At 44.7% G+C, this 19,680-nt stretch overlaps 1 protein-coding gene across 2 annotated transcripts in view; it reads right to left on the bottom strand.

Moving 5' to 3' along the window:
- The window catches only part of homer1b (homer scaffold protein 1b), a 53,130-nt gene that overhangs the window by 13,456 nt on the left and 19,994 nt on the right, over positions 1–19,680 (bottom strand). Inside the window, exons 2-5 of one of the 2 annotated variants that reach the window (XM_061260917.1) lie at positions 7,792–7,948; positions 2,859–2,990; positions 1,217–1,309; positions 769–911 (exon numbers count right to left, since the gene is read on the bottom strand). In XM_061260917.1, coding sequence (XP_061116901.1) covers positions 769–911; positions 1,217–1,309; positions 2,859–2,990; positions 7,792–7,948 — 525 coding nt within the window. Of the gene's footprint in view, positions 1–768; positions 912–1,216; positions 1,310–2,858; positions 2,991–7,791; positions 8,056–19,680 lie in introns of those variants that run through there. The other variant, XM_061260916.1, reaches the window with a different exon arrangement.

Raw genomic sequence — 19,680 nt, 5'->3', positions numbered from 1 at the left:
AAGACGGTGTGATGGGCCAAGAAAGATACACTAACCAATCACTGTCATCCAACAAAATATCTACATAAACCTTCTGAGCAGATGTCTGCATCTAGCATTGCCTATACAGTATATGACACATTATAAAGAGTAAAGTATTTTTAGCAGTGAATAGAAAAGCTCCCAGGATGGTTTCCTGGTAAAGTTATGAGGAGGCGGATTTTACAGTTGCTGGGAATCTCAAACCTCCTGATATGATTTAGACAAGGGCTCTCCAGCCCAGATCCTGGAGACCTGCAGGGTCTGCTGCTTTTCATCTTGAAATAAATTACCGTTCAGACCCAATATACCAGGGCCCTGTTTACTATGGCAGTATGACAGTTAGCTGGATAAATGCACTGAGTAATACCCAGAAACCCTCTCAAATCTGGAACAAACTCTGTGCAGTCTAACTCCATGTATCTCAACCCTCCCACCACTCCAAATGTCAGCAACACAGCATCCACCCCCGTAAAAAATCACATTTTTATTTCACTTTGACGTGACTCATATATGTTGCTTAGTTTTCTACTTTGAAAGCAAGGGCAAATTTTTAACCTTTCGCTGTGCACATAAATAACTGATAAATCTTGCAAAGGAAGTGATCTGTGCTTGATTGGCCAGAAAGTGCCCTTTAAATGTAGCAGTCAAGTAAAACCATGACCTGAGAGAAGCTCATGAGGGTAAACAAGTCAAAACTACATCAAGCGCTTTTCCACCAACGCACATTTCGCTCACTTGCTTTTTTACCTGTGAGAGAGGGACAGGGCGTTCTGCAAGGGCTCGGTGCGAGGCTCGGAGGTCGGGGAGGCGTCGGGCGTGGCCCGCTCATCGTCCGTCCCATTGATGCTCTCGGGGGTGAGGGGCGGCTGAATGTCCCCCGGTGCAGACTCCTGTACAGAGGCAGACACCTTTTACCAAGCACGTTACCTCACAAAGGAACCAGAATCAACACTGCACAACGTCCTCAGTATGACACAATACTGTAAACACATTGTAGTAGTGACAGGCGGTATGATTGGGATGTTTCATTATTTATTTTGAAAAGCTTTTATATAGCTTTTTGTTGGTTCTTGAAAGTATTTGTCAGGTTCTTGTTGACACAATTGAATCATTTTTTATTTCTCCTGTGGAGTGGGGGAGTTTTGAACAGGACTCCAGAGAGACAGGAGATGGGGGGGTAGAGAGGGGGTAATACCTGAGACGGGGTGCTGGTAAGCTCCATCTTCTCCTGAGATTTCTCCTTGGCTAACCGTGCTGCCTCCTTGAATTCCGCAAACTTCTCTGCAAACTGGGAAGAGTGGGAATAACGTTGCTGCTCAGACTGGTGGTGTAAAAAATCGGAGACACCAAGCGACAGTCTCCACCTTCACACTGCACATCAAACTCATAACCTGGCGATCTGGTAACCAGGAAGCTGACGATTTCTGTCCAGTTTTTTTCCAGGCTTTTGGGCCTTCTATCAGAGATACTGCTGACCTCCGGTGTAATATAACAGACAAGTGTTTGTATTTCAACTGTCATGAGAAATCCACTCAGCCACTGGACAATCTTAGGCTCTGTTTACACAACAACGGTGCCTGCCGAAAACAGCACACTTTTGTTGCGTTTCGACCTTTCGTTTACATGACACCAATGTTTTGTTAACTTTTGATAACGGGTTCCAGAGTGGAATTATTTGAAAACGCCGTCTTTAGCATTTCCGTGTAAATTGGCAAAACACAATTCTTGTGATAACGGTGAGAGGAAACTGTGACGACACGGACCCTAATACGCATGCGCAAATCAGTCTAAACACAACAACAACGTTTCGCTGGGATACTGCTCTATAAATCCACCCAAGATATCAGAGTATTTTGACTGGCAGGACTCCTAGTCAATGTTCTCTTGCAATTTTGCGCTTTTGTAATCCAGGGTCACTCTTCACAATAACTCCACTTCCTCGTCCGTCCACACAAAGTTATCGCTTTTCACCCGTGCTTTTGCCATGTTTGTTGTTTTGGTTTGTAGATGCTGTAGAAGACAGCATGCGCAGGGGATCGTTACCATAACGTCGTCATACGAGCGCAGATTTTTTTTTAAATGCAATGCTTTTCAGTTTTTGAGAAACCGTTGTCGTGTAAACAGGGCCTTAGTTAGGAGCTATAAAACACGAAGAAGTGGAAGAATAGAGTCCACTCAGACTGTAAGAGGAGCTGTACATGACTGTACAAGTCTTTCCCCTGGGAAAGTGTGCTGAGCGATCAAGTACTGCTTGCCGAAGAACACCCAGCCCCCCACCCTGACCACAGCGTCCGGCCGATCCCAATTTAAATCCACACAGCTGTTTATGTGGTTTAATCTCAGCCCGAGTGTGTGGGAATGTGTGGAAGGGACATCGAATCGTCTCTACACAGTTTCTCACCCCTGAAAGGACCTCCTGCACTGTGATCCACTCTCAGGTTCTGACCAGTGTCACACATGAAATGGTTGTCTCTGGACCTTGTCTAATATTCATGGAACTATTAACTTAATGACTGCGACTGAAAGATCGTTTAGATTTGAAACACTGTTCATTTTTAAAAATCCCTCACAAGAGACAGACTAGCGGTTATTAAAGTCCTCACCATTAACCAATGAGATTCTGTGGTGCAGTTATATTGCCCAGAATGTGTGTTTTTGTCTTCAGTATGAAAGAGTAATACATAATACTACATAATGCATGTAATAAAAGAAATGGGTGAATTGGCACATAACTGTATAACACACTCTGCTGTAGCTCTCACTGCTGCATGCTGGGTAGGCTGTACTGCGCACTGTGGGAGGAGCTCCCCTAACTGACACAGCGAGGCCACACCCACCTTCATGAGGTGGTGCTCGGAGGAGAATCCCAGGCCGTACACCGTGTTGGCCCGGCTGTCAGCCCACTGGCCGAACTTCTGCGATGTCTTGGTGAACGTCATGTTGGGCGTGATGGTGCTGTTTATGATCGCCTGTGGAGCCACACACCATCAAACATGTTACCGGCTGTCCTCTCTAGATCAGTATTACACCTCTATTTACTTCTGTTATACTGTACTTTCATAAGTATAATTAGAATAATGAGTGCTTAAAGATAATTAACTGTATTACACACTCATTCCAATCCAGTCCAATCCAATCACACAGCAGCTTGCTCTTCAATGTGGATTGCATATTTTCTAACAACATTGATCTGAACAATGACCAAAATGATGACATTGAATCAAGTAAACAATTAAAATCTGCGTTTAGTCCACAATACAGTAGTCCACTATAGGATAAACCTCACTGGTTGGGTGAGGATTATGTCCCTCATTTCACTACATGCATCACCATCATCATCATCATCATCATCATCATCATCATCACCATCATCATCACCATCACCATCACTATCATCACCACCATCTTCATAAACATCACCATAATCATCACCATCACCATGATCATCATCACCATCACCATCATCACCACCATCATCATAACCATCACCATCACTATCATCACCATCACCATCATCATCACCATCACCATCACCATCACCATCACCATCACCATCACTATCATCACCACCATCATCATAAACATCACCATAATCATCACCATCACCATGATCATCATCACCATCACCACCATCATCATAACCATCACCATCACTATCATCACCACCATCATCATAAACATCAGCATCATTACCAGGACAAACAGGCCCCCCACATACACATTAAAATATGAACCTCCGTGCAGTACAAGGCAGCATGAATCCCTGTTCCCCTCCAAACTAGAAATATTAGGAGTAGAGGGTGTGGCCCATCCTCTACAGATACAGACACGTAGACAGGGTGGAATTTAAAGTTGAGTGATGGGGTATTTTACTCTCTTTAAAGGGCAAACTGACCAAAGGTCACTACAGCTAATGGACCTACCTTAACCACACTACTGACTCATTCTGCATCTGTACGTGTGTGCATACAATGCTTAGTGGAGGCATATTGCCAACATTCTGCATTCTGACTTGCTAAAGCTCTATTGATTTATATATGGTATGAGAGAGAGAGAGAGAGCATACTAAATAACATATATATAATAAACAAATCAATACATCCCCTCTTGACCAGGCTATCAGTATTCAAATGCAAACCCCTGTGATAACCTGAGTGCCTGTTCCAGGGCACAGTCCTCCTGAGCCCCTAAACTGTAAGGGTTACAGTCCTCCTTTCCATATTAATGATTAAACCCCACTTCCCACCCCCTCTCTGAGAACACTGTGAGGATCTCATCACAAACCCAGTGGGGGGGGGGGGGGGCACCTCTCGCTGCCTAACGCCCCCCCTCCACACTCTCCGCCCACACACACAGCAGAGCGATCTCTCTCATTAGACTGCAGCTCACACAGAAGCATGGGTTCGGGGAGCTGTTGTGCGTTTGTCATACCCGCGCGAGGGCGGGTGTGTGTGTGTGTGTGTGTGTGTGTGTGTGTGCGATGGCAGTCGTGGGCCTGGCCCCTGACGCATCGCTAGTCGACTCATTCTGTATTCCACACACTCCGAGGGGGAGCAGAACACCATGCACACACACACGTGGGCTACGGAAGCAGGAAGCACACCATATATGGGCATGCGATTCCGTGGATTACACCCACCTCAGATCTGACTGCTTACGCCTGTCTTTCCTGTCATTTCCTTCATATTCATAAGGGGTTTGTGTGCGTTAGTCTGTTCATTAACGTCTTATGAATATCTATGCTAGGGTTTAAAGGCGCACGGTGTGTTAAACTACAATATGATGCTGGGGAAAGAAAGCGCTTTTTCTAGACTATGCGGCACAGCTAGGAGGCATTGGGCACAGTTCAAATGCGCGGGACTGAGCTCACTGTGAGTTCCAGCCTGTTAGCGTTTCTGTGCGTTTAACACAGCACAGTCAGGATGCTGACTCCCCCTCAGCTGGGGAGGTTCTGAAGTGCCTCCAGCAGAGAGGCACTGCAGCAGTGGCCCGGATTTGAACCCGTGTAACCTCGCTCGCACGCAGAACCGCACGCAGAACATAATCACACCAGGGAGTGTGAGTATACAGCTCCCAACACGAAGGCGTGTTACAGGGGCGCTGCCGGGGATTCTGGGCCGCAGGAAAATATCTCACACTGGTCCCACCGCCCCAGAAAGTACTGTGTTCTAATAATTTTAGAATAGCCCTAAAGCCCCCCAATTTAGGATGATTTATGATTATATAAATCCCTCATGAGATCTGGATAAGAGCGTCAGCTAAATGCCTGAAATGTAAAAAGAGTCAGATGTACGTTCAGTTTAAAGACAGGCCACCCACTCTCCCTTTGCATGCCTTTCACTCTCTTTGCACAGAGACTCAACACCATCATGCCGGATGTCAACAAAATTGAGGCACACAACCGGTTCCAACTAAACTACTATACTGAAGGATTTTATTGAGTCATCTATAGCTGAGAACATTTAACTCAGTTATTTAAAGAACATAGAGGCTAAAAGGTCACCAAACAAGAGATATCAGCAATTGTTCAATGATTTTTTTTAGTTGTTGCATATTCTATATCAAACATTTATTAAGTCTAAGTATGGTCGACTTGGTGTCCAATTAAACATAAAAATAAAACATTATTTCAAGATGCTTGTACTGTATGATAGTTATTTTAACTTCCTGATTGTATTTATTTCTGAGAACAACCCTGTGTCTTAAGTAAAGTCTACTGTACGTGTTTGGATGAAACAGTATCAGAAAACTATTGTGATCTCAAATGTTACCAGGCTGTTCCATTCCAGAAATAAATGAGATTTTTATCATTCTGTCATCTGAAGGTTGCAGGTTTGAGTCCCTGGCTAGACACCAGTGCTGTGCCTCTGCTGTCCTGGATCACTGCACGGTGTGTTAAAATATGTGCTTTATGGGCTACATAACTCTGCGTAAGGCAGCCGCTATGCTAATAAGCGCTGTATATTCAGCAGTAATACAGTGATAATGCAGTGAAGGTGATGTGGTGTATTGTTGTGTTGAGTAATAAAAATACATGAGGTTCAGGCGGACCGGTAGTTATTTATGCCCGCGCTGGCCAACGCAGGATCTCTTTATGGAGGGGCATAGGATAGGCCCTATTTTAACCGCTCTCTCGCTATTTTAAACACTCTCCCTTCCCAGGGAACGGGAAGAAATAGGAGTGGAGGAGGAGTGTCTCTCTCTGTCTCTCTCTCTCTCTCTCTCTCTCTCACACTCTCTCTTTCTCTCTCTTTCTATCTCTCTCTCTCGCACACAGAAAACAGCACGTTCTTCAACAGTCTTCAACAGTCTCGGCCTTTTAGAAATAGGTGTTTAGGCAAAGCATTCCATTACATTTCAAACAATGGTGACAACTGCTATACAGACCTGGGTCAAATACATATTATTTTGTTTATTCAAATACTTTTCTATGCTTTACTGAGCGTTTCTGGTGTAATGGAGCCGATAAAATTTCAACAAGCGCAAGCCCCGCCTTGCATGTTGTCATACAACAGGCATCCAACTTGAATTTGTCAGAAGTGAGTAATGCTTTTTGTGAATAAAATGGCCACAGGACACACACACACACACACACACACACACACACTCTCAATCACTGTCCCTTCATGCTGTCACCCTGTCGTGCTGCCCTCCTCTTCACTGCCTGTTTAAATCTGCTCTGCGCCTTTAGGCGGAACCCTGTCCCATCCTGACAGGGCCGGGGACTGGAGTGGCGTTTCGAGGCTCAGCAGAAAAGTGACAGATCAAATCGCATCAGAGGAGAAATGAGAGCTGGTCAGAGTCACTCTGTGTTAGGATGGGGAGAGGGGGGCTCATAGGGGCCTGGCCATAGCACAGCGACAGGCCTGCTGCACTGCTCCCACACTGTTTCACACATTAACACCAAAAGCACGGGGTAATCTGCAGCTCTTCAAACTAGAAACATATTACATCTACATGTGTTATTATACCTGCCATGCACATTTGCATAGAAGCAGATCTTCAGGCTAGAACTCCAGAAAACTCATGAAGTTCCTTTCAGAGACGCTCTGCCTTACTTGCTTAGTTTCCAAATGTAATGGTAAACAGTTGGTATTTATATAGCGTCTTTATCCAAAGCACTGTACAATTGATGCTCATTAACCCATTCATACACACTCAAGGTGACTGGCTGCCATGCAAGGCAATTAGAGGTTAGCTGTCTTGCTCAGGTACACTTTGACACACCTAGGGCGGGACTGAACAGGCAACAGACTGCCAGACAACTGCTCTTACCGCCTGAGCCAATGTCGCCCCAAAATGTTATGCAAATAAGAAAATTCCCAACAGGTCGACAAAGGAAAATGCCATCAACTACAGTTAGGCAAATATTCTGAAGAGGATGCAACAAAATTACACAATCAAAGGAACACAAGTTGCGATCAGTCAGTTCTCAACACAAAGCCAGCTGATATCATCCAGTAAATGTCATCCCATCAGCCAGCAGTAAACAGCACCCCACTCCGACAGAGATCCCATAAGGCACAGGCAGACCTGGGATCAAATAGTAATTGTTTTGGATTCAAATACTTTTCTGTGCTCTATTGATCTCACCTGCAGAATTTGAGTCTGAAAGAAGGAGCAGGGGGGCGGGGTTTATACTTTTTGAGATAATTTAATTTGCTCCAGTACACCAGGCAAGCTTAATGAAATGCAGAAAAGCGTTTTACTCCAGAAGGAACAGACTTTGAGCCCAGGTGTGGTCACATGAGAGCCAAGATGGCGGCTCACCTTGGTGCCGTCCAGGCTGATGATGCGGTAGACGTTGCGCGTGCTGTCGTAGAAGTAGGATACGGTGACGGCGTGTTTGCTGGTGGGGACCCAGTTCTTCTTGGTGGCGGGGTCGATGTGGAAGACATGCGCTCTCGTGCTGTAGATGGGCTGCTCCCTGCAGGACAGGAAGAGGAAGTGATGAACCTCCTCGTAGCGCAGCGTCGTCGCCGGGGGCGAACGCGACCTGCCCGGCAACCGGATCACCAGCTCACCCCCCTGCATCGCGGCTCCCCCGAAACCACACACACCCCCCTGTCTGGAGCCCCAACGCCCACACCAAATAAAAACAATAACCGTGCCACCTCGCAGAGCTGCCACTGATCAGCAGTGCTCAGTCTGCAGGGCTCGGAGGGAATGCCAGCTGTCTGCTCTGAGCAGGGCTGGGGGCTAAATTTAGCGTCAGAGCCCCACCCCACAGCCACACTGCCCCCTGCCATACACACAGAGACTAACCCAGAGTTACTTACACTGCCCCCTGCCACACACACACAGACTAACCCAGAGTTACTCACTGCCCCCGCCACATACACAGAGACTAACCCAGAGTTACTCACTGCCCCCTGCCACACACACAGAGACTAACCCAGAGTTACTCACACTGCCCAAATCACACACAAGGACTTACCCAGTGCTAATCACACACTGTCCCAAACCCACAGACAGGGACTAACCCAGAGTTAAACTCACTGTTCCGAACCCGCAGACAGGCGAGATACAGGCAGCTACTGTCACAGTTTCTGTTACAGCCACAATAAGCTTAACTGAGGGGTCAATTGGGGATAGGGACAATGAGTACACACACACATGCGCACACACACGTGCACACACACACACACACACACACATGCTTGCACACACACACTGCTCTAAAAGGTGCGCACAGACACACAGAGGCAAACAGCAGCACTGTCCTCATATACCCTCAGCAGCTCCACTCAGCACTGTGCTCTCAGCAGTGCTGGAGAGGCTGAAAAAGCTCATCACTGAGGGAAGGGCTTTGTTATTTAAACGCTTATCCAGTTCATAATCAGGCAACTGTACTCTTCAGCATAGTGTTAATACTGGATTCACATAGCATGATTATTTGCCACTGTCTTTGCATGCCACCTAATCTTCATGCAGGAACTGTGTAGTACATGAATCCAACTATAGCATCCTCATTGCGATTGGTGGATAATTAAGCTAGTCCTGCTAAGACACACATCAGAGGCCAGGCCCTGATCTGTATATTAGGGTGTGTCACTGTGCTTTTTACTGCAAGGTGTCTCTGGCCAATGGGACAGCTGCTGTCTGCCCTGAATCTGCGCAGGCTCAGTCATCCGGCTGCGCAGCTCAGACAGCTGACTGCACGGTGGGAAGAAGAGCAGAATGTTTGAGAACCATGGCCACGTAAGTGTGCTCTCACTGACATGGCATCACAGGTCTGACTTAACAAATGCAAGAGACTGCAAACCAGTAAATGTGCTTTGGTTCTTTGCCTGGCAGATGCTAGGCTCTTACAATTTCACACGTGTAATCGTTCCACATGGCCAAATTACAGTGATCCTTCCATATGGCCAGTTTTATTGAACCAGTGACAGTGAAGGACCTTGCCCAAGGGCACAGCAATTCCCCACCGGGGCTAAAGCTCATAGCCCCCAGTGATGTCATCACAGGCCACAATTTCCAGGCTTAAATTATTCCCAAAAGAATGCCTGGATTAACGCTGCACATCGGTGTCAGCGAATGGGCAGATCTGACCTCGGGATTCCAGCGTGGATGGGAAAGCGAGTGTGTGCCTGTTAGCCCCAGGACTGGGATTATTCACCGTATTCAACCCCATTACCGCTGCCACCGCGCTGATGTACGCATGGCAGGAGAGGAGCAGGGGATTGTGGGACGTGCGTGGGGTGCGCCAGAGAGAAGCGCTTACGCTGCACTGGGGCTGGCGATCTCTGAACAACATCAGAGCTGCCCTGCGTAGTCACCATCAGCGTTCACCGCTCATCTCCACGCTGGAGCTAGATAAACCAACCGCACCAAACGCTGTAAAATAAGACTGACTGTGGTGGGATTTAGGAATATTTTCATAGAACAGCAAATTGGCAAAGACCTTTTGCAAAACGTATTAGCAAATGTGAATGTAGGCCAAGTACTATTCATATGTTCACATCTCACAGTATCAAATATACTAGTGGTGCTTTTAAACATCTCTTCCCTGGACCATTACAGTACAGTATTTGTTCGACATGTGTCCAAGGTTCAACTGATTGCTTGCTGGTTTGGTGCCTAGCTTCAGAGCACTTGAGCAGTAAGCAAACACTGGTTTAAAATCTGCTTTCCAAAACCACACTGCCACTCTGTATGAAGTGGTCATCATATTGACCTCTGAACTCCTGTCTCCTTTCATTGAGGTTATTTGCTTTTTGAATTCACCCTCATGAATTACCAGATAAAAATTATAATATACAGTCTCTGGCATTACTGTTGATTTAAAGATAACTGCAGCTTCTGATTTCACATCTGTAATAATTTCCTCAATTCGCTGACGGAAATAGTATGGATGATACAGATGGTCTTCAGTGACTATTCTGTTTCCTTTTTCAGGATTTTTGCAGACAGCGAATGAATAATGTATTGGGGACTGCAGGGGATTTGAATATGAGTTGGAATTTCAGGAAGCAAAACATGTTTTTCTTTTCCCCCTTTTTCCTGCTTCCCAATTTAGACGTTTCAGTTTTTTAATCAAATCACAGATTGTAAGACCATTTTTGTGAACTGTAGTTGTTCAATGACCTTCCAGATGCACTTCTTGTACATTGCTTCGCATAAAAGCATAAATGTAATATTCTGTAATGTGAAGACAAGAATCAGGCGTTTTCCCCGCAGGACAAAGGTCAGACTTTCAGGAGCAAGATTGACCAGTCGGGGTCGCTAGTGAGCTGTGAGAGGCTGTAACCCCAGTCAGCTGAACCCCTCCCTTCCCTGGACCCTGAGAGCCAATTAGCCTGTCTGTCTGCTGACCACAGTGTGGATTTGAAACAGAACACAGGGCCCATCACTGCACTAGAACAGTACTGTTGATCTTGAAAAACATTCAACCACTTTTTTGTGTAAATAAAGTGTATATTATGAGATGTGTAAGTAGGAACCAGATATGGCTGAGAAAAGAAAAATAGTGCTGGACTAGATCACAAAGAGAAAAGCAGCCTATTTCATTGTTCATCATTAAAAAGCAAAGTGCACAACTGCACTTCTCCTGAAACAGGCTCCTAGGAGGACTCCTACTGTTCTGTATTCTGGGAAAGTGTTGATTGATATCAATGGTATATTGTTATATTATAAATAAGGCACATTATATTGTAAATTACCAGATTAAAATGCCATGACCTACAGTATGCTACATTGCCAGTGGCCTTTCAGATTGTAAGGTAACCTTTCTTCAAATTAACTGGGTTCTTAAATAAAACCTAGAAAGAGGATTTCACCATGCCGGTTATTATGAGAAACAACCCACCCCATTTGAAATGGGTTTGTAGTTTATGATCAGAGTGCACTTCCATTTTCCATTTTCCTGTTTAATCTGGCCAGTTGTGTTATCTGGAGTTTTGAAGGGCAAAGAAGCGATTAAAAAACATTTCCGACTTCCCTGACCAGAATGAACCAGTTCACAGCATAAACCAGAAAATGATCACATCCAGTCTAAATTAGTTTTTAGCAAGACTGACAATCTCTATTGTTAGGTCTTGTTGACAATTAGACCTAATCATTCACAATGGAATTCTACTCGTTTTCTACTCGAGTATGTCTCTAAAACGTTTTCACAAACCATGAACAAGAACTATGCTTATTCTGTGAAAAATATTATGAATGATTAAAAATGATACAATTTGGCCAGATATAGGTTTTCTTAAAGAAGATTCCTTATTTACTGCACCGTGGCTAAATGGAACCAAAAGGTTTTGTTGCATTAGAAATGTTTCTTGGACATTTTTGAACGACGCACACTTCTCAGCTGTCACATGTCAGCAACGTGACCTGCAGCAAGAAAGAGAGCATTAAAAATTCACCCGCTTAAAAAGGAAAAAGGCGTATTCCCAAAGAAGCTATTTTACCTTTTTAGCGAACACGTAAAATGCATTAAAGACGGGACGGTTAATTGGGAATGACAGACGGGGAGATGGAGATGTTCTGGAATGTTCCGCATGAACAGCCAGGACTGAGTGTTCTCCTCTATCCTCATCTCTCAGAGCAGGGGGAGCCCCACCCTGTTTTACCCCCCACCGCCGCCCCAGTTTACCCAGGGTAACATCTGAGTTGCCAGTTAGTGCCCCTTTTAATTACCAGCCTGTGGGAACACATTACATGACTTATTCACTCCCTTTGGCAAGTTTGGGCCGACTGCGGTTTTACCTCCAGCATGTTAAAGTGCTTTTTTTAATATCTTTGAGCTAAAGTAGTGAAGTTCCACTTTTGACTTGTTCAAAAAGTGGCCCTGTGTGCAAATGCAATGGCCAACACATTAGAGTGTAAGTCCAGAGGGACGCCTTAACTTCTGTTCTGTTCAAACTTTATGTGTGTTTTCCTGCTTTGGCCAACCCACATTTCTTACAGTGGTAGAATGTGCCGAAGACATTGGGAGACTCATTTTGGACTGAATGGTTAAATAAAATGTGAAAATAAAACACGACTGATCACTGCTGTCATTGTAGGGGAAAGATTATGCAAATCACTCAGTGCCAATAATCCGCTATTTCTCATGAATAATAAATGTAGTTCAAAATGTTCACAGCAAACATAATTCAGTGCAGCATGTGTAATTCCCTGGACTGGCCTGCAACTGATTCGTCATGACTATATACACGGATTAGGGATTTTCACTTTGCATTGTTTGTGAACAAGCGTTCATAATCTTTGTGGTTCAGCCTGAATATTTACATTTAGCAAATCAGTTCAGTGAAAAACTAAGAACAGAAACAAAATGGAAGCCTTATGAAGAAGGTATCTCGGACTGTTCAATGTTCAATCTTATCTAACGGCCACATAGCAACATCATCCAAAAATGAGTATTCAAATGGGTGACAATATATGGATGACATAAAACTACTTTTCACAGTGTCCATCTTGAGTAGACAATAGTGACCATGTCCAAACAGTAGTGCTGTCTGTACCTGCCTGTGCGGCTCCTTTGTTACAGAATGGCTGTAATTCAGAGCGAACGGTGAGTCGTGGTGTAGCATGCTAATTTGTGCTAATTAAGCCCAGCAGTGTAACGGCCCTTATCATCCGCCCGCCTCCACGTCTCTGACACTGAAATAATCTGATGTGATTTTGGACGGAAAACGGGAACCTGGCCAAGGGGAAAAATTACCCAATATAACATTCTGTGCAGAATAGACTGGATGTGGCTGAGGGCACATTCCCTTTTGAAAAAAAAAAGACAAGTGGACAGTCCGCCCTTTTTATACATTTTTCACTTCTAGAGGAGGAGCGCAGAGTGTGATGGGATTAGAGCAGACAGGGTGCCAGGGTGGTGATTCAAACCTGTGACCGCATGAGGGGATTGGTGCATGTAGTATGAGCCATCCTACAGGCACCAGTTCCTCAAATCAGTGCAGGCTACCTGTAAAATGAAAGCAATGAGAGAATGCGTAGCCAGCTGAAAACTCTGTAGTCAGGGGTCAGTTCAATTGATGGGATACTTAGGTGAATGACTGTGAATTTCACTGTTCCTCCAGCATATTAGTATCTGTTGCCCGCCCCCTCAATCTCCAACACAGCAGTCGCAATGCTGTATTATAAAGCCTTTGACTGAGATGGACACTTATAGCTCTGCCTATTATTGGGAATGAAAAGGACTAGCCAGTTGGCCTGGTGAAAAGTAGCATGTGTACCATTAGCTGGGCACACGGTAGCAAGGCACACGTTAGCGAGCTGTATGTAAGCAAGGAGCATGTGAGCGAGGAGCACGTTAGCGACATGTATGTAAACAAGGAGCACATTAACGAGGAACACGTTAGCGAGGCACACGTTAGCGAGGTGTATGTAAGCAAGGAGCATGTTAGCTAGGCATATGTTAGCGAGGCACATGTTAGCGAGGTGTATGTAAGCAAGAAGAATGTGAGTGAGGAGCACGTTAGCGAGGCACATGTTAGCAAGGTGTATGTAAGCAAGGAGCATGTTAGCTAGGCACATATTAGTGAGGTGTATGTAAGCAAGGAGCACCTTAGCGAGGTGTATGTAAGCAAGAAGAATGTGAGCGTGGAGCACGTTAACGCAGCACAGGCAGCTTCCAGCTCCAGTTCAGATGAATGGGCTTAGCTTTCAGTCACAGCTGCAGCTTCCTGACTGATGAGATTCGGCTGCAATTTGAATCCACAGTTTATATAAGAGAACCTGCCCTGGTGTAAAATCCAGCTATGACCAGCTTGAAATACCAGCCACCAGCTGTTTCAAAACATAGCTTGAGCTGGTCAAACCATGTTCAGTATAGACCTGATCTAACTGGTCAACTAGCAACTTGCACTTTCAAAACCTAGCTTGAGCTGTTTTTTTCAGCAGGGGATTTGTTCTACTGAGAAACATGCAAGAAAGAGAATGAGAGAGAGAGAGAGCATGAGAAAGAGAGAGGGAGGGAGAGCAAGCAGGGATGAGAGAGGTAGAGAGCAAGAGCACAAGAGAGAACGAGAATGAAAGAAAGTGTGAGAGAGAGGCAGATCATCTATTCCCATCCCTAACAGCTGATATTCCCTTTTCGTCCTGCAGATCCCTGACAAATGGCAGGGTCAGAGTTTGGAAATTTGGAGGGTGAGCAGAGTCACGGGTGGAGGATTTTGCATGCAGAGATGGGGCGTGGAGGGGAGCAGGTGACAGAACGGAAGTATATGAGCTCTGCAGAGAAAGGCCATTACTCTGATGTGTTTATGTCGTCACTCCCGCTCATACAGAGCTGCTGCTGGGGGGTTGAGCTCACAGAGGTGGAGGGGGCAGGCCGGCCAAATTCACTCTGTATCCACACGCCAACAGCATCAACGGCGGCTACAGACCATACTTCATTACCTCAATGTATTACATCTCCCGGGAGACATCAGGAGAGAATCTGCTCTGGCAACTCAACAGATAAGCAAAAAATAGCTTGGTTGTAGATGGAAATCCATCATATTTTGATGCTGGTTTAAAAATTGCGCATGGCTGTGTTTCTGTTCCTAGTTTTTCACTGAACTGATTTGCTAAATGTAAATATGTGTTATTGGGGCAGCAGGGCCAGTGGCCACCGCCATTATATACTTTAATTACTGCCTATGAAGTCCTTCATAATCCAGTTTCTTGAAAACTATCAGGAGAATTAGCTTCTCATGTTCAAAGTACCGAATAAATGCAGAATGTCAGAATACCTACATGTACCGTGCTGTGAAAAAGTATTTGCCCCCTTCCTGATTTCCTTTATCATTGCATATTTGTCACACTGAATAGTTTCATTCAGATCTTTAGACATGTAATACAGTATTAGACACATGGGACCTGAGTAAATGTATTATTGCGTTCACTTATTGAAAAAAGTTATCGGACACCAATATCATTTCAAAGCACCCCAAATATGCAATAAAATAATTATGGAAATCAGGAAGGGGGCAAATACCTTTTTTTTTTCATGCCGTTACATTTAGGCATTTAGCAGGCAATCTCATCCAGAACGACTTATCCAGAAATGCTAATTGCGAAGAGTGTAAGCCAAACCATCCTGCTCCAAAGCCCTGACAAATGTGTGTATAATCTTGTTGGCATCCATTGCTGGTCGAAAATATGTAAATCAGTAACGGTATTGAATCTTTGTGTCAGCATCTTAGCCAAGGAAGGATATAGCCCCCCCCCCCACACACACACACACACACCACCTTACCCAGAGGGTCTTGGTGTGTAAAAACAATCTGTTCTCCTAACAGCATGCTGCTGCGTGAGGCACAAAGGCCTGTAATGCACCTAAAAGGGGAAAAACTAGCCTCTGCTGTGCCAGCTTTAGCTCTGGAGTTATTTTTAGGAAGAACGTAAAAGTGCTGCATCCATTCAGGCCCCGCGATCGATACACACACAGAGGAGGGGAAGAAAGGAGAGGAGAGGAAAGGGGGAGAGCTGAGAGGAGTGGGAGAGGAGAGGGGGAGGAGGAGGAGGAGATGAGAGAGGAGAAGGAGAGGAGAAAGAGAGAGGGGGGAGGGGATGAGAGAGAAGAGGAGAGGGAGAGGAGAGAGGGGGGAGGAGATGAGAGGAGAGGAAACAGGGAGGAGAGAGGGAGAGGGGGGAGAAGAGGTGAGAGAAGAGAGGGAGAGGAGAGGGGGAGGAGATGAGAGGAGAGGAGACGGTGAGGAGAGAGGGAGAGGGGAAGGAGAGGCGAGAGAAGAGAGGGAGAGGAGAGGGGGGAGGAGATGAGAGGAGAGGAGACGGTGAGGAGAGAGGGAGAGGGGGAGGAGAGGCGAGAGAAGAGAGGGAGAGGAGAGGGGGAGGAGATGAGGAAAGGAGACGGTGAGGAGAGAGGGAGAGGGGGGAGGAGAGGCGAGAGGAGAGGGATAGGAGAGAGAGGGGGCAGGAGAGCTGAGAGGAGAGGAGAAATGGAGAAAAGAGAGGAGGGGAGAACAGGGGAGAGGACCAAGGAGGGGAGAAAGAAGAGAAGAGGGGAAGAGGAGAAGAGAGTAAAGGATCAAAAATATTATTTGATTGCCCAGGCTCTACTCAGAGTTTCAAACCCCTGATTTCACCCTGAGGGCCAGGTACATGGCACCTACCTCAGGGCAGCTCTCTGAATGACCATTTGCACTGGGTATATTTTATCACAGAACCCACACTGGTATCTTTTCCATCAAAAGTCTCCAAAAGCATACCATACAACAGGTACTCTCTTTCTTCTTATCCTGTGACCATAAATGAAAAAACAATAACTAAATTAATGGTAGGTTATTGGTTCGGAGAGAAAGAACATAACAGCCTCAACGATAGAAGAAATGCAGTGCTATTCCAAGAAGACATTCTCATTACAGCAATACTGCTTAGCTTAAAATGGAACAATTCTGCTAATGGATATTCCAGTAAATTGCAAATTGAAGATAAAATAATAGTCATTTTACATGTCCAACATCCTCTTAGAGTTCTTTTCCAGAAATGCATCTAAAAAGGTTTTGTTTTATGATTTATGACTACATTACAAATGACACTTTTATTATCTACTTTCACCTGCATCACCATTGTTTGCTAACAGGGTGCTAATGGGTAAGAAATGTATAAAGATGTATGGAGCTTAACAGTCCACAATTATTTGAACATTAATTTTGATAAATATTAATGTGTATGTTTATGAGCATCTATGGTACACCCCAGAGAGAGAGTGGAACAACAGAAAAGCAACTTGTAGACCTGAGGGGAAATGACATCACAGATACAGTATAAGTGCTTTTTAGTTAAGTACTATGTTATACATGGTGGTAATGGTGGTTTACCGGTTTAATTCACGTGACAGAGCTTGGAATTAGCAGAGCAGATATCTCCAACAAATCATAAATCTGTGCCACAGGCAGAAGTGAACTCTGCTGTAAAATCCAGTTATGATCAGCTAAAAATTACCAGCAACCAGCTGTTTCACAGCACAGCTTGAGCTGGTCAAACCATGTTGAGAATGGAGCTGGTCTAACCGGTCAACCAGCTACCAGCTGTTTCAAAACCTAGCATGAGCTGTTTTTTTCCAGCAGGGAGGTTTAGAAATTCACATTACCTTGTCCTGAATTTTGAGGAGCAATCCTGAATTAAGGAAGCAGAAAGTGTGGGGCAATCCTGCTCATGGAGACAGTGCTCCTCACTGAGCTGCAGTTCGGGATATGATGATATTCACACTGCACACTGCTCACTGCATACTGCTCACTGCTCAGTCTCACACACTTCATGTGTGTGTCCAGCAGAGGGCAGTTGTTCGACAGCGAACTCGGCCCAGTTCTCATGAACGTGTATGAGATTAGAAAAAAGTTTGTGACAGGGTGGGACTGTACGGTCCCCTCTGATTTTGCAGTTATGTGTGTGTTTTCATTCACTAAGCAGGAGAGCGGTGAACCAGGAGAAGGCACAGATCTGAACTTTTATGTTGTAGAAGACTGAACAGTTAATTCACAGTCTGCATAGTCTTTCTCTCAACCCACGCGAGAAATAAAGATACATGAGATATTCCCCGGAACGCCACCAGTCTAAAATCACAGATGAATTATGCATGATGTCATCTTCAATACATTTCTCATCATTGCCCCTGCGGATGGAGTGGTGGTTCTGTATAAAGGTGCAGTCTTTTCATTATCTGCAGATTGTGAGCTTCAGTTTCATTTGAACTGCATTCACGGCCCAGAGGTTGGGATGACACCGCTGGAAATTCTCCCTGTTTTCAGAGGCTTTCCAAACCAGACGAGGGTTACAAGCCATTTTCTACACACAGCATTTAACCAAGATCTGGACTGTGGTTTATAATGAATGAATGATATTTCTGGTAGCAGAGTGCACATACTGATTTACTATCCTCAACATAAATCCATATAATTATGCTGTCTTTTCACAAGCCCTTTATACTCTCCTCATCAGAAAAATACATTTATACTACTCATAAAGCATGTATAGTATGTCTGAACAAATAAGAACAAAATACTGTCCTTTTAAGGAGATTGTGAATCATAGTTATTCCACAAAGGTAAGCCATGACTCTACATGCTTTTCTCCAATGTATGGCTCTAACATATCTCTGTAGGAATCCAGTACATACACAAATAAATTCCTGTTATATTTAATTTGGCTTACTGCCTAAGAGGAGACGTAGGGAGAGCTGTTGGCTAAAAGCTCCCATGAACGTAGCCATGTCAGACCTGATGGAAGCGTATTGATGTTTTCGACAGACGGTCGAGTCGAACCACTGTAAACATAAACTCCCCCCTCCCCCCCTTATTGGAGTAGAGCCAGGCGGTAAAGCCGTGAAGCCTTCCTGCGTCGTAAACCTAGACGTTTTAAAAGCGGTCATTTCACTTGACTTCTCCCTGCCTCTCTAGAAGACTTGAGTTAAGCCTATTGTACGAAAGTTGCTTTTTTATAAAGATCTATTAGGCACTGCATTGATCCATAACCAAACACTACACTGCCTGCCCAGAATTAGTTGGATCCAAACTTCATAAAGAGAAGCGCTGATGGCGTGAGCGGAATGTTCATTTGATTGCACTCCGAGTGAAGCAAGTTCAGTTATGCAGAGTCCCTAGTCCCGCTCAAGGGCTTACTGCCTGCCAGGCTTGAGTGATGTATCTTTGTTCACTATCACTATCTTCATAGAATCACTGTTGGGTCCTCCTTCCCCACTGTCTCAAGCTATCTGAAATAGACTACACAATTGTTCGACACCAACATTATTATTTTATCGGTATTATTATGTTAACATGGCAATCTAGAGTTAGCTATGATGAGGACTGTACTGCATGTGGTCTGTGACAACAGAATCCTCTCAAAGGTTTCTATACTGTGATCATAGAAAATGACTCCGAGGTTATATACATAGACCTAGATCAGGGGTGGGTTAGAAGGACAGTATCTGTTTCTGGATTTCATGATCATTTCTGATCTTACTTATTTAATTAGCCCAGACATACGTGAAATTTGACATAAATTATTGATAAGACCATGAATGACAGCTGATAAATATCCCAAATTAAATGTTTTAATTTATTATAATCAATTGGATTGGTGTATGGAGCTAATTTGGTAATTTATCAGAGATACACATGAGTTGTCCCGCCTTAGACCTGGCTCTTATTCAGAGAAGGGACATCATCAGAACAACAGCACTGTAGATAATTTATTAAGCTC

This window comes from Conger conger, chromosome 11 (genome assembly GCF_963514075.1).
Source record: "Conger conger chromosome 11, fConCon1.1, whole genome shotgun sequence".
NCBI lineage: Eukaryota > Metazoa > Chordata > Actinopteri > Anguilliformes > Congridae > Conger > Conger conger.
The sequence above is the reverse complement of the archived record's forward strand: the minus strand, read 5'-3'. Positions and strand labels throughout refer to the sequence as shown.